Source organism: Cervus canadensis, chromosome 10, assembly GCF_019320065.1.
Source record: "Cervus canadensis isolate Bull #8, Minnesota chromosome 10, ASM1932006v1, whole genome shotgun sequence".
NCBI classification, from domain to species: domain Eukaryota; kingdom Metazoa; phylum Chordata; class Mammalia; order Artiodactyla; family Cervidae; genus Cervus; species Cervus canadensis.
In genome coordinates, this window is record NC_057395.1 from 61,747,448 (window position 1) to 61,762,030 (window position 14,583).

A 14,583-nucleotide genomic window follows, 5' to 3' on the forward strand; every position below is an offset into this window, starting at 1 on the left:
GGCTACAAGCCTATTTGCCAATCTGTTTACAGAAAATGTCATGATATAACAAATGTTCATCATTTTAGATAAGAAAAGGTATAAAACTAAGTATATAGAGCCAATTTTTATGAATAAACACACACAAAGCATACGCATGCAAACACAGAGGAAAGAATAGCATGATATACACCAAAATGATAACAGTGTTTATCAATAAGTGGTAAAACGTGTAAGTAATTCTTACTCACTTCTCTATGGAATATCTTTCCACATATTCTTCAACAACTATGAACTATTTTGTCATCAGATCTTTTTAAGTTAAAAGGTCAAGGGAGGGAAAAAAAGATGATAAGCCTAAGACATTTTCTTAAGTGAAAAAAAGTAAGAGAAGGGAGGGTAGAAAAGAATCCATATTATATATATGAATGTATGTGCAAAGAATACTTCTGAAAGGATTCTATAAGGAACTACAAATATGGCTGCCTCAGAGTTAGTCTAGAAGACTGAGGATGAGAGTTCTGAGGGAGTCTTACTATACCATTTTTTGTCTTCAGGTTTTTTTACTATGTGCATTTTTTTTTAATGTAATAAAAGCAAGATGTTACTTTAAAAGTAAGGAAAGAGAAGCTGACTCCCCATCTCTCGGTCGTGACTCACACGAAGGCAGAGGTAGCACTGGGGCTCGTCTGGACTGGCATGACGTCAGCATAGGTCTCATCCAGAGACAGCAGCACATTGGCAGCTTGCTGGCCTGACTCAGCAACAGCCAGCAATCGAGGAAGGTCCCTATAGGCATCTGGGCCAGCCAAAATATCCACCATTTTCTCCCTGTTGAGGATCTCCTCCTTCAGTCTCTCAGCCATGCAACCTCGGAGGGAAAAGAAATTAAGCTGAGACCCGTTCCCAAATTCATCTGGTCTCACCACTTCTTTACAGTACACATTCTCTCCCAGTGGATCAAAGACGAAAGCACAGAAACTTCTCTAAGAATTTAGCATCATCCCTTAAATTTGCCCAACACTCTATACCTCTGGAACTCACATATTTCTATATAAGAAAATCAGGAAAAGAGCTCTACAGCAATTCAATTACATGCCTGACAAAAATTAAACCACCATCCAAAAACATTTCTAGACATGAATCATCTCCTTTTTCAAGTGAAAATTACTTGGTACTACAAATAAAAACTATTTTGTGTCAAAAACTTATTTTTTTAATAAAATAGATTATGTACAACAGCCCTTACACTCTTTTTCTTTCTTGTTGACCATGTGCATGTATGTGCTCAGTCGTGTTCAACTCTGTGACTCCATGGACTGTAGCCCACCAAGCTCCTCTGTCCATGGGATTCTCCAGGCAAGAATACTAGAGTGGGTTGTGATGCCCTTCTCCAGGGAATCTTCCCAACCCAGGGATCGAACCCACACCTCTTGCATCTCCTACATTGGTAGGTGAGTGCTTTACCCACCTGGGAAGCCCTCCTATCACCCATAATATGTATCAAAACCTGTAAGAAATGAGTTATCCATCTATGCTGGTATCTTCCATAACCAAGAACCATTACCATAACCAAGAACCATAAACCACTGCTGTTAGTAAAACTATAGAATTTGAAAGTCCCTTTTCTTAAAAATACCCTTTAAAAACATTTAAGAACAATTCTTGATTGTACAATCATGTTTATTTTTTTTTTGATTGTACTATCCATGTTTATAGCAGCATCATTCACAATAGCCAAAGAGTGAAAGCAACCCATGTCCATAAACAGATGTCATATGTACATACAATGGAATATTCAGCCTTAAAAAGGAAGGAAATTTTGATACACATTACCACGTGGATGAACCTTGAGGACATTGTGCTAAGCCAGTTACAAAAATACCATATGATTCCATTTATATGAAGTACCCAGAACAGTAAAATTCATCAAGGCAAAGAGTAGAATGGCAGTTGCCAGCGACTGAACTGAGGGAGGAAGGGGGCAGTTCAGGGGGCAGTCCTGAACTGAGGCAGGAAGGGACTGGCAGACTTTAGTCCAGAAGAAGAAAAAGTTCTGGAAATGGATGGTGGCAATGTTTGTGCAACCATCTGAATATACTGTGTATCACTGAACTAACTGTGCCTCTGGAAGAGGTTCAAAAGGTAAACTTTATGTTACATGTACTTTACTACAATTTAAAAAACAAAAAACTATTTTGGAGATTTCTAACACTCCAAACACACACACATACACACACACACACACACACACACACACACACACACTCCTTCTATAATGAAGGAATTGAAATGGAACAAAACTAATCCGTCCATCTTTCTGCATCACTCAGTATATATTAATCTGTATAAAAGAATAAGCTCCAACCTTTGTTTCAACCCATCATCAAGACAACTAACTATTCCACGATAGACACAATCTATTTTTAAGGTTAAATACATTGACTAAATTCTGGGACCATGAAGGTACAGAATATTTATTTTTGAAATATGCCTCCCAGCTCTCTAGATTAGAGCTGCCCAAAAGAACTTTCTAAGATGAAGGAAATGTGCTTTATCTATGCTGTTCAAACTGGCAGCTACTAGTCAAGTGTGGCCAATAAGCAGTGAATATGTGGCTCATGGGACTGAAGAAGTGCATTTTTAATATTATTTAAGTGTAATTAAATTTAAATGACCACATGTGACTAGTGGCTATCATACTGGTCAGTGCATAGCTGGATCTTCACTTGGGCATGTTTTAGGAGTCAGGAAGAAAGATACCTACCTGATAAATTCAAACTGTCCCTTCAGACTCCAAACTCTCTCCTATCCATTACTCTGTGGTACCACAAGCCACATTAGACTAGGAAGAACAGATCACTTTCTGAGTACCTGTTACTTTCAAGGCACTAAGAAAAGTCCTTTTATGAGCTTCATTGCTTAATTTTACAGCTTCTGACATTAAGTACAAGGGCTGCATGGGATGTATTAGACTGAGAATCCAGCATCTAAGGGAAACCCCAGCATATAAAGCTACATGGTGCCCAAGTCTCAAAAAACTCATAAAACCTGCAAATTACCAGATACCTAGAATCCCAATCCTCAGAGGCACTCGGGAGCGGAGCCGTTTGGACTTCAGGGATTTGAGTTGATGTAAACGATTCCAGATGGTCTGTTCAGCCTTCTCCCTACAGAGATCAAAAGAGGTAGACCTGGGCTGATTCATATCAATGTATGACAAAACCCACTGAAATGTTGTGAAGTAATTAGCCTCCAACTAATTAAAAAAAAGAAAAAGAAAAAAAAAATAAAAATAAAATAAATAAAAAGGCTTAAAAAAAAAAAAAAAAGGTAGACCTGAACCTGAAAATGAACTACAGAGCAACCTAAAAGAACACAACAATGGGAAAAATGGGAATTCCCTGGTGGTCCATGGGTTAGGACTCCCAAGTTTTCACTGCCAAGGGCACAGGTTTGATCCCTGGTCAGAAACTAACATTTCACAAACAGTGCAGCCAAAACCATTCCTAAAACGAGTCCTCCCTACACATCTGCAAATCCTGACGAGCCTTTAAGCCAAACTCAAAAACAACCTATTTCACAAAGACTTCCCAAACTCTCCTCGGTTAGAGAGTTTGTTCTCCTATCACTTTAACTATTCTTTTCCCTATACTCAGCAATTTCTCCTTTTTACTGTTTGATTTTTTTACCTAGTGCCTTCTGCCAGATGTTAGAGCTATTTGTGTATCTGTCTCAGTTCCCATGTCAGATTAAGCTCTGTAAAGTCGGGCTCCATGGAGGAAAGGTTCATTTCTGAATCTCCCAAAGCACCTAGTTCAATGTCCTGCAACAAAGACCCTCAGAACAAAAATGCTGGATTGACTGATAATGCAACCAGCTGAGGAAACACTAACATGCCATGTACACAGAAACAAAGTAATAAACAGTATGTTCACTTGTGATGGATGCCAGCCATCTCTGTCAGAAGAACTCTGTCCCTAGCCACTGACTGGACCCAGCCCTTATGACGTGAGGTACAGCATAAACATGTGCAAGAAAAACCCCAGGAAATGTTGGGCAACTCAGCACACTCTCGGTTTCCTCGTCGATAAAATGAGTTTGATAACAGCACCTACCTCATAGGGCTGTTATGAGAATCAGTCAGCGCACATCTAGTGCTCAGCACAGGACCTGACACAAGGTATACGCTCCGCAAATGCTGACCGTTCTCCCAGCACTATATTCACTTGGAAAACTGCAAACCTGCTGACTCATCACCATGGGCTGGGTCACCCTGGCACTGCTGGCTCTGGCATTTTACATAAGATTTATTCACTCTCTAGGTAAAGAATAAATTCCCACCTGATAGAACATGTGACAAGGAGAATCACATCAGCCTGGGTAGAGAGCAAGGAAAAAGAGGAAAATTATGATCTTTGAAATCAGCCTTATAGAATCATTACCCACAGTCCTTTTTCTCCCCCCAGATTGTGGTGAAACACACATAACATAAAATTTACCATTTTAGCCATTTTTAAGGATACAGTTCAGTAGCATTATGGACACTCACACTGTTGTTCAATCATCACCACCATCAACCTCCAGAACTATTTCACCTTCCCCAACTAAAACCAGTAGGCATTAAACACAAACTCCCCATTTGCTTCTCCTTGCAGCCCATTTTCAACCTAGTTCTTTGCCTGAAGGTGAGCACCACCATAAGTTTCAAAAATAACTGCAACAAAAGTACACCTCGGTCCCATACTCCTCACTTCCCTCAAGGGAACTCACTCTCACAAGGCCACAGCCTGTTCCTGAAACTCCACCTAAGAACTAGCACAAATGCAGAATCTCACCCAGGTCCAGGAAACAGGGAAAGAGGGAAATGTGTATACCTCCTGAAGGTTATTGGTCCGCAGGTAGCCACTCTTCTGTAAGATGGACCAGGCTATCTCTGTGTCATTCACGTTCATCTGGCAGCCATAAGACTCAAGGTAGACTGCAACGAGAGGGCAATTCCACAGGTAAGAAGACAAAAAGGGATCACATGTCTCAAAAGGTTGCCTCCCCAAATGTTCCAGAAACACCTGAGGCACCTGGTTAGTCACTTAAGTCCCCTGATGCCTCAATTCAGAGACACTATTAATTGCCAGATGTACCCCCAAATTATTAATAATGAAGCCTTTTGGAACAAAAGAAATATTCATTATATACACACACCAACTATAAGTCAGATCATTTAAAAGTGGGGAAAACATGCTCCTAGGACTCAGGAAATATAGTTACACAGAATGAGGTTCTCCAGCCTCTAGAGATAACAGCGGTGGCTAGAGGGTCAATAAAGCCACAAAATAAAAATGCCTACAGTAACTCGAAACATCTTAAATGAAAGTAAGCATGGCTAACATGACATAAAACACATCTGCACAAAGTTTTAAGAATATCAATTTCACACCCAAGCAAACCCCTTCAAACTAAATCCCTCTATCAACCCCTATCCCACCAACACACTTTAATCCACAAGCCCAAATACATTCTAAATGGAGTTAAGAGCTGAAGGACAATCACATGAAAACCAGTAGAAAATAGCAGTAATTTTTTAAAAAAATAAACAATCAGGAATTTTTCTAAACGTTCCTTGGCTCCCTTTCTTTGTCTAAAAAGAAAACACCAAACTTATGTTTGGGAGAGACAGAAGGGAATAACAAATTTTAAAGGACTACAAAAATCTGAGAAGTCATGAGGTACACAGGCTCCTCGATTTACCAATTCAATGCCTAGACATTTACTCTAGAAAAAAGATTTTAAAGAAGCAAAACTATCTCTATACGTGTGAATATGTGTATCTGTGTGTGTATACATACAAAAGCACTTTTAATAGTGTTATGTAGAATATAAAAATTTGTGAAACAACCTAACGTCCCAACAACTGGAAAACATCATGGTACAGCATGTGATATTTTGCAACAATTTTTTAATTTAATTATGAAGACTGGTATTTGGAAGAATATTGAATGAAAATGGCATATTACAAATAATCTAAACCATATGAATGTGACCAAATCATAAAGAGTTATAAATGGAAGCTTTTTTTTGAAACAGTGCAAAATGGGAGACATCTGTTTGTCTCTTTACGTCTTTTCAAATTTTAACACATTTTAACTGAGTGCATTATGTTTCTAAGAAAACCTCTGTGGAGAAGGAAATGGCAACCCACTCCAGTATTCTTGCCTGGAAAAGTCCATGGACAGAGGAGCCTGGCGGGCTGCAGTCCATGGGGTTACATGACTGAGCATGTGTGCACGAGGGTGGAGGGAGGTGGGTTGGTAGCAATAAAGTGGTAGAACTAAAAAAAAAAAAAAAAAGAAAGAAAACCTCTGCCTAAGCATAATGATTTTCTATAGCACCAACTGCGAAACCTGCCTTGATATTTTGGCAGGTTTCTTCCAAATACCAGTCTTCATAATTAAATTAAAAAATTGTTGCAAAATATCACATAACTTAGGATGATCTAAAACTCAGAACAGAGATTACAGGGTTTCCAAAGGTAACAGAAGAGAAGACTCCCCAGGACTTCCACCCACAAGTTGCACGTATCAGAACTGTTAAGTTTCTTTATATTATTGCTGCTTGGTAGAGGCTGATGATTCCATGATTCCAGCAGCCTTTCTACTCTGTTAACCCTCTACTGAGGGTTAACCTTCAACTGAGTTAACCTACTGAGTTAACCCTGTTAACTCCAAAGCCAGGTCTATAAAAGATCTCTTAAGAATCAGGCCATGAGCACTGAAAGGAAGTAAAGCAGGAAGTCCAAAGAGAAGTAAAGTTAAACCAACCTCTTCTCTGCCTTCCTAAAAGTTCATCCGCCGTGAGATACGGGGGTGGGTCCTCCACTTCTGAAGAAGACGGTTTCTCTGGAGGAACTGAAGCACTTCTTAAAAAATCCTGAAAAGTCGGTCCAGTGGCCAGCCTGGAGCTGAAATCCTTCCCAACTCCATCCCCCTGCGGCCTCTCTGGACTGGGACATGCAGAGTTGGGGACACTGCTGTGTGCCCTGCAGGTCCTGAGCAGGAGCCAGGACACAGAGGCCAAGGGCCCCCGCCGCAGACACCTCTGGGCTCGGAGAGCACACTGTAAAGGATGCATGGCACTAAAGGAGCCCACGGTCTGCAAGAGAATGACAGACAGCACCACAATTTACTGAGCACTAGACACAGGGCAGCACTCTAAGCATGAGATATATTAATACATTTAGTCTTCATAAAAACCCAAGAACGTACTCTTAATAATACTGTCCCCTTACTAATATTTTAAAGATGGAAAAATTGAAGCAACTTGCCAAATATCACAAAAAGTGCTAGACATGAGATGCAAATCCAGGCAGTCTATTTTCAAAACAGAGGAGTGACAGAGATGAAATGAGAAGTCCTGACAAAATAACAAAGTAGCACCTTGAGCCAGGAACAGTTCCAAGGACTTTAAGTGTATTAATTATTTAAATCTTTACAGCAATCTTGAGTAACATAGGCAACAGACACTATTATTATCCCCATTCAGAAAGGAGGAAATAGACACAGAGGTGAAGGACTTACCTAAGCTCCCACAGCCAGTAAGCAGGAGGGTGGGGATCCAAATAAAGGTCTGAATTAACATAAAGCTGAAGATGAAGCTCCAGTATTTTGGTCATTTGATGTGAACAGACAACTCATTGGAAAAAGTTTCTGATGCTGGGAAAGACCAAGGGAAGAAGAAGAAAAGGGTGTCAGAGGATGAGATGGCTGGATGGCATCACCAATCCAATGAACATGAACTTGGGCAAACTCCAGGAGATGGTGAGGGACAGGGAGGCCTGGCATGCTGTAGTCCACGTGGTCGCAATGAGTCGGACACGAATGGGTCACTGAACAATGACAACAATTAACACAAAGGCTGTGCCCCTAACCACCCTGATACACTGCCTCCCCACACTGTGAAAACCACTTACTGAGGGCATCCTCCTCTGTCTTCCTTCAAAAGGAAAGTATCTAACGTGGGGGCACCATAGGCCTGATCAGTGACTCCTTCTACCCTCCAAGAGTTTCACATTACTACCTTCAAACTTCCCGCCCAGACCCTCTCACACATGGCTGGGGGGCATAGAAAATGGCACAACCTTTACAGTGACCATTTTGCCACCTTCCATCAAAATCACAAACACACAAATCCTAGATAATTAATAAGGACCTACTGTATAGCACAAGGAACTCCACTCATTACTCTGTAATGATCTATACGAGAACAGAATTCAAAAAAGAGTGGATATATGTACATGTATAAATGATTCACTTTGCTCTATACCCAAAACTAACACAACATTGTAAATCAACCATATTCCAATAAAAATTAAGAAAACACACACACAAACCTTTTGACCCAGCAGTTCCATTCCTAGGTACTTATCCTACAGAGAGACCCTTGTGTGTACAAAATAACCTGTGCCTAAGGATACTTGATGCCTAACAGCACTTGATGCCTAACACTGCCTAAGCAGTGCTTCTAACAGCAAAGAAATGGAAAAGATCTAAACGTCATCAATAGGGGACTAGTTAAACAAGTCATAGCACATCCATACAATGGAGTAAGATGCAACTGTTAGAAAGTGAGGTTGAATAACCAAAGCAGGGAAGCAAAGTGCTATACTAGATATAGAAGGCCATCCACAGATCTGTGTAGGGAAAAAAGCATGAAAATTCAGGTACATATTTGTAAATATACACAGTATCTCGAGAATGCATTAAGAAGAGTGGGTGCCTCCCAGGAAGGAATCTAGGTGACTCAAAGTATATACAAAAGATGGAGACTTGCTTTCCACCACACAGTTTTAATGGACCCCACATCTCCAGCCTGACTACTTCACTCCACTCATACCATACATTTTTGTACCAATCTTCATTAGCTTCTAGGCTTTTACACGTGCTGTCTTCTCTGGATGGTACATCTTACCTCAACTGACTTAACCAACTCCTACACTACTTTTAGTTTACTTTACTTCCTCTTGGAAGCCTTTTCAGGCCACCACCGCCAAAGTCTAGGGGTCCTCCTCTGGGTTCTCAAAGCCTTCTTCTAACTATCACAAGACTCATCACACCTTGCTGTTAATTACTGTTTATCCCTTATAAGCCAGAGGTCCCTAAAAGCAGGAAACAAATTTCATTCATTTCTACATCCTTAGTACCTCCCATTCTAGTAACATGGCAGGCGCTATACATGTAAAATGAGACCGACGTGGCTTGTTACTTCTCCAACCTGGTCACCTGTTGTACATGCTACCAGCACTTAGAAGCAATGTCAACCTACTTTCAAGTGACGGAGAACAGCAAACTTTCAGTGTGAGTTTTAAACTCACCCGTTTCTGCCCCTTACTTGTGTGACCTTGGGCAAGTCAAATACCTATCTGAGTCACCAATTCCACCTCTGTTAAATAATGAAAAAGTAATACCTACTCTCAAAGAGGTGAGAATTAATGATACTAAAACCTAATTGGCATATGGTTAAGTCTTCAATAACTGCACTTTTGCAGCCCACACCTCCTTTGTTGGTGGATATTGTTGTTGTTGTTCAGTGTCCGACTCTTTGCGATCCCATGGACTGCAGCAAGGCCACCTCCCTGATGGTGGATATGGAGCACTGAGATTAAGACCTTAAGAGTCAGAGTCTGATCCAACTGCTGCTTCTCCAGGTAACTTCAGGCACCTGGAATCAAAGTTCTGGGACCTTCCATTTCCTCATGTGTAAATGGGAATAACAGTACCTATTACAGCACCTATCTCCTTGTCTGTTGTGAGGATGAAATATGATAATACAAATAAAATGCTTACATAGCACAGTGTAGGCGCCTCTGTGCGGCCCTACATTAATTGGTAGTTGACAATAACGATGTCAACGATTTCAGTAGCCTCTAGTCAACATAAATAAACAATAAAGCATCCCAAACCTTTTAGTGGGTGATTACAACGTGGTAGGCGGTGCTAGGCGCTTTTCACAGATCACCGTATTTGATCCTCAGAGCAACTGTGAGGCAGGTTCTATCATCCACTTTTTCACAGGTGACAAAGCTAAGGTTCAAGGGGAAGAGAGGTGACTCGTCCAAGGTCACAAACGAATAAGCAGCGGAGCTAGGGTGAGAATACCGAGAGTCTGACTGCAGGCTCCGCGCCATAACCACCGCCCCATTCTCCCCTTGGACACTGCGCATTCCCGGGTCACCGTGGTCCCTCTAGCCCCAGACAGGAGCCACAGGCGAGGACGCAGGCCACCTTAACCGCGCGCCGCTCACCTTCCGTAGCCCTACAATCCAGCGTCCAGCCGTGGGTAGTCCTCTCGACTAGCAAGCTCCCGGCTCGTCCGTCTGCGGCTGCGCGCGCATACACGCAACTTCCGTTCCGCCGCAATTTCGGTCCGAGGTGTTCCGTCCGGCAGAAGTGCGTCGTCTATAGTGTCCGGGGTGGGCCTGAGCTTCTGCTCCACTGCTGCCGTGAACCAAGTGGTAAACCCTAACCGGCATGTGGCAACGGAGCGCTTGAAACGTAGCGAGTGCTAATTAACTATGTTCTAAGTGTAAAACACACACTGAATGTCGAAGGAAGAAGGCCAGTTGTCTCATCAAAAATTTTTATATTGTTTAGGTGCTGAGATAATATTTAGGACTTACTGGGCTAAGTAAGTGTATTATTTAAGTTAGTTTCAACTGTTTCTTTTTACTTTTTTTTTGTTTGTTTACTGTGGCTACTGAGAAATTTTTAATTATTTACGTGGCTCACTTTCTGTTTCTGTTGGACAGCGCTGCGCTTTAAAAAGACTTCGCAATTCACGTTTCCAGCATAGACCACCCCCTCTTACCGCCCCTGCTGGAGTCACAGACCCACAGTTCCACTGTCTATGGGGCACCTCCCCTTTGGATACCCATGACCGCCTATAACTTAATACCGAATTCGTCATTTCTACACACACATCCTCACCCAAAACCTGTTTCTGCCTAGTCTTGCCCACCTCAGACCCAAGCATCCTCCCAGTTGCACTAGGAGAGACTCATTTTTGTTTCTTCCTCCTCAGTCTCCACAGTCAGAAAGTTCTGTCAGCTCTAACTCCAAAATGTCTCAAATCTGTCACTTCCTATTCTCCCCTTCTACCCCTGCTGCAACTCTAGCTCAGGCAACCATTGTCTCATCAGAAACGACTGCAATAGCCTAACTGGTCTCCTTGCTTCTGCCTTTAACTTAAGTCTCCTTCCCTGGTGGCTCAGAGATTAAAGGATCTGCCCGCAGTGCGGGAGACTGGGTTCAATCCCCGGATCAGGAAGATCCCTTGGAGAAGAAAATGGCAACCCACTCCAGTATTCTTGCCTGGAGAATCCCATGGACGGAGGAGCCTGGTGGGTTACAGTCCACAGGGTCACAAAGAGTCGGACACGACTGAGCGACTTCACCTACAGACTTATCTCCCACACAGAGCCTAAGGGAATATACTTGTTTTTTTCCTGAGGTCACAGGAATTCGCTGGAGGTCCAGTGATTAGGACTCTGCCCTTTCACTGTGATGGGCTAGAGTTGGATCTGGATCCCTGGTAGGGAACTAAGATCCCCAAAGCTGTCCAGCCCCTCAGGAAAAAAAAGAAAAGTCAGATCACATCACTCCTCTGCTGAAAATTCCTGGTGGCTTGTCATTGCCTTTGCAATAAAATCCAAATTTCTTACTGTGTCCTAGGACCTGCATGATCTAGCTACTGCTTTCTTTTACTTCTCCAACCCACTTATTTCTTTCTTTTCCTAGCATGATCTCTCTAGTTGAATACACTTCAACTACATAATTTTATTTTGCTTCTTCAATACCCTAAGCACCTATTTATCTCAAAGCCTTTGTATTTAACTAGCCTCTTTCTGGAATGTTCCCCCAGATTGTTTCAAGGCTGGTGCCTTCTCATCCTTCATGTCTCAGCTTAAATATCAGCTCTCCAGAGAGGCCCTTTCTGACCATCCCATTTAAAATGCTCCCATTACTATCACCTCATTTTCTTTTTTTTAAATTACATCATTTTCTTCACAATACTTGTCACTATCCATAATGATAGCATTATCTGCTTACTTACCATTGCCTAGTTCCTAGACGTTCAGCTCCCTGAGAGCAGGGACACAATCTGTCTTGTTCATGGCAATATCCCCAGGATCTAGCACAGAGTCTGACTCATTGTATGGCTTAATAAATATTTGTTGGATGGATAAATGACTGCTTTATGTATTAGTTTTAAGTCCCCTTGAAAAAAGGACTTGAGTGCATGCAGGTGATCTCAGGAGACACTGATAAGATAGTCAGAAAATGAGACAGAGAAGGGGAGACATCCAATAAAGAGTGCGTTACCAAGCCAGTTACTGAGGTGGGCATCTGGGTCTTAATTCTGTTGCAGAGATCTAGGAAACAGTAAAACACAGATCTCAGAATTATTTCACCCAAAGGGGTAGTTATATACTAGCAGCCACGGTGGACATCTACTCCTACATATGTTAATGGGGAGGCTGTGGTTTGGGAGAAAGCCCTCTGACTATAAGATGCAGACAATGGCTCCAACACTCTGAATTACTAAGACTATGGGGGCCCTGACAACCTCTGTTACAAGTAATCTCTTCAATATCTGATTAGAAGTCTATGAGGCTCTTATTGGTCCATTTTTCAGGTGAGAAGACTGAAAATACAAATAGGTAGTCATGTGCTGAAGCTCACACAACTAGTATGTGGCAAAACTGGGATCCACCCACAGGCCAGTCTGATCCAAAAGCCCTATTATCACTGACTGACTAATTCAAAGTCAGACTGGCTGAGTTCATATTAAGGCTCCAATGCTTATGATAGCCATGGCCAAGTTAGTCATCCTTGCTGACTTTCACTTTCTTTGCATATAAAGTGGCTGCTGTGTGGAAAATATGCTGCACTGAGGGTAGGAGGGTGGGGAGACAAATAAGTAGATCATTTAGGAGCTGTGGCAGTTGTCCAGGGATTGTGGAGTCCTGGGCCAGTGTGGTGTCTGGAGGCAGTGAGGAAAAAACAAACCCGGACTTTAGAAGTTTGAGATATACCATAATAAATTTCAGGGGCTTCCCAGGTGGCGTTAGTGGTAAAGAACTTGCCTGCCAACCCAGGAGACATAAGAGATGCAGGTTCGATCCCTAGGTTGGGAAGATCCGCAGGAGGAGGGCACAACAACCCACTCCAGTATTTTTGCCTGGAGAGTCCCATGGACAGAGGAGCCTAATAGGCTACAATCCATAGGACTGCAAAGAGTTGGACACAACTGAAGCAACTACACACACATGCACACATACCTAACAAATTTCATACTGTCTCAAACTGCCCTGGGAGTGGATGCCCATTCATCCTGGGGTCCAGAAGGAAAAACATAAGAGTAGACCTGAGCCCAACCCACAGCCTGGACCAAAGCCACCCAGCCAAGCCCAGCTTCTAATAGTCAAACTGCAGTCAACATGCGGCCCCAGAAGCATGAAAATAAATGCCTGTTTCTGGGGCAACAGAGATTGGGGTTGTCTGATTTTTAGCATGCTCCTTCAGATGCACATCAGCTTCAGGTCCTTAGAGAAACCTGCACTCACCCTCAGAGCAGGTCAGGTCCCCACTGGCCTCTCTGATATTTCCATGTGTCTACCCAATCAGTCACACATTTGATTGTGAGAGCTTCTGCTGAATTTCTTTCCCCTGCACATGGGGACCTGTCAGTGTTGCTCCCAGCAAAGCTGCTCCTGGCCCCAAGGATTAGCACAGACTAGGTGTGCACTATATATTTCTTGAATAAACAGTGGATTGACAGCGGGCAGATTGAGGTGGGAAAAGCTGGAATATCTCTGCTTACCTGCATTTCCCCAGGTTTCTAGGACCAGTTCTGGTTCTGGCTTGTTACATGAATTCATGTGGGCCTCAATTTCCTCATGTGGGTGCTTGGTTAGAACTACTTAGTCTAATACAGTAGCTACTAACCACATATGGCTACTGAGCATGTGATATGCAGGTAGTGTGAGTGAGAAACTAAACTTAATTCCATTCTGATTAATTTTAAACACCAATACTCGATTCAGTTATTGGAAAACTTTAGTATATTTGGAAATAACTTGATTATGTGAATCTAATTTTTCACCTGTAAATTTTATGAAAATACCAATCAAAGGTTTCTAATGAAAATTTGACCTCTGAATAGAGATGTAGGTATAAAATACACAAATTTCAAAGGCTTACTATGAGAAAAAGAATGTAAAACATTTCATTAATGAATTTGTACATTATGTACTGAAGTTCTAACAGTTCGGCTCTATTAGGTTAAATAAAACATTATTAAAATTATTTTCGTCTATTTTTTCCTTACTTTTTAAAAGGTGGCTACTGGAAAATTAGAAATTACATATGTGGCTTGCATTATAATTCTAGTGGATAGTGCAGGACCAGAAAGTCTCTAAGGTGAACAAGAGGTCAGAAGTCAGAAAGACATCATTTGAATCCAAGCTCAGAATTTCATAACTGTGTTACTTTAGGTGTCTCTCCCCCTCTGAGCCTGTTTTCTTACCTGTGAAATGAAGATTGTTGTGCT

At 41.9% G+C, this 14,583-nt stretch overlaps 1 protein-coding gene across 7 annotated transcripts in view; it reads right to left on the reverse strand.

Moving 5' to 3' along the window:
* The window catches only part of CDK5RAP1 (CDK5 regulatory subunit associated protein 1), an 85,859-nt gene extending 75,213 nt beyond the window's left edge, over nucleotides 1-10,646 (reverse strand). Inside the window, exons 1-8 of one of the 7 annotated variants that reach the window (XR_006271394.1) lie at nucleotides 10,277-10,633; nucleotides 9,935-10,055; nucleotides 7,554-7,688; nucleotides 6,798-7,128; nucleotides 4,857-4,960; nucleotides 4,324-4,358; nucleotides 3,049-3,149; nucleotides 640-850 (exon numbers count right to left, since the gene is read on the reverse strand). Coding sequence is in view for 6 of the 7 variants with exons in the window: in XM_043478477.1 (XP_043334412.1) it covers nucleotides 640-850; nucleotides 3,049-3,149; nucleotides 4,324-4,358; nucleotides 4,857-4,960; nucleotides 6,798-7,107 (761 nt within the window). In the remaining variant the exon portion in view is untranslated. Of the gene's footprint in view, nucleotides 1-639; nucleotides 851-3,048; nucleotides 3,150-4,323; nucleotides 4,359-4,856; nucleotides 4,961-6,797; nucleotides 7,129-7,553; nucleotides 7,689-9,934; nucleotides 10,116-10,276 lie in introns of all 7 variants that reach the window. The other 6 variants (XM_043478477.1, XM_043478474.1, XM_043478476.1 and 3 more) reach the window with 6 other exon arrangements.
* Between the last annotated feature and the right edge of the window lie 3,937 nt (nucleotides 10,647-14,583).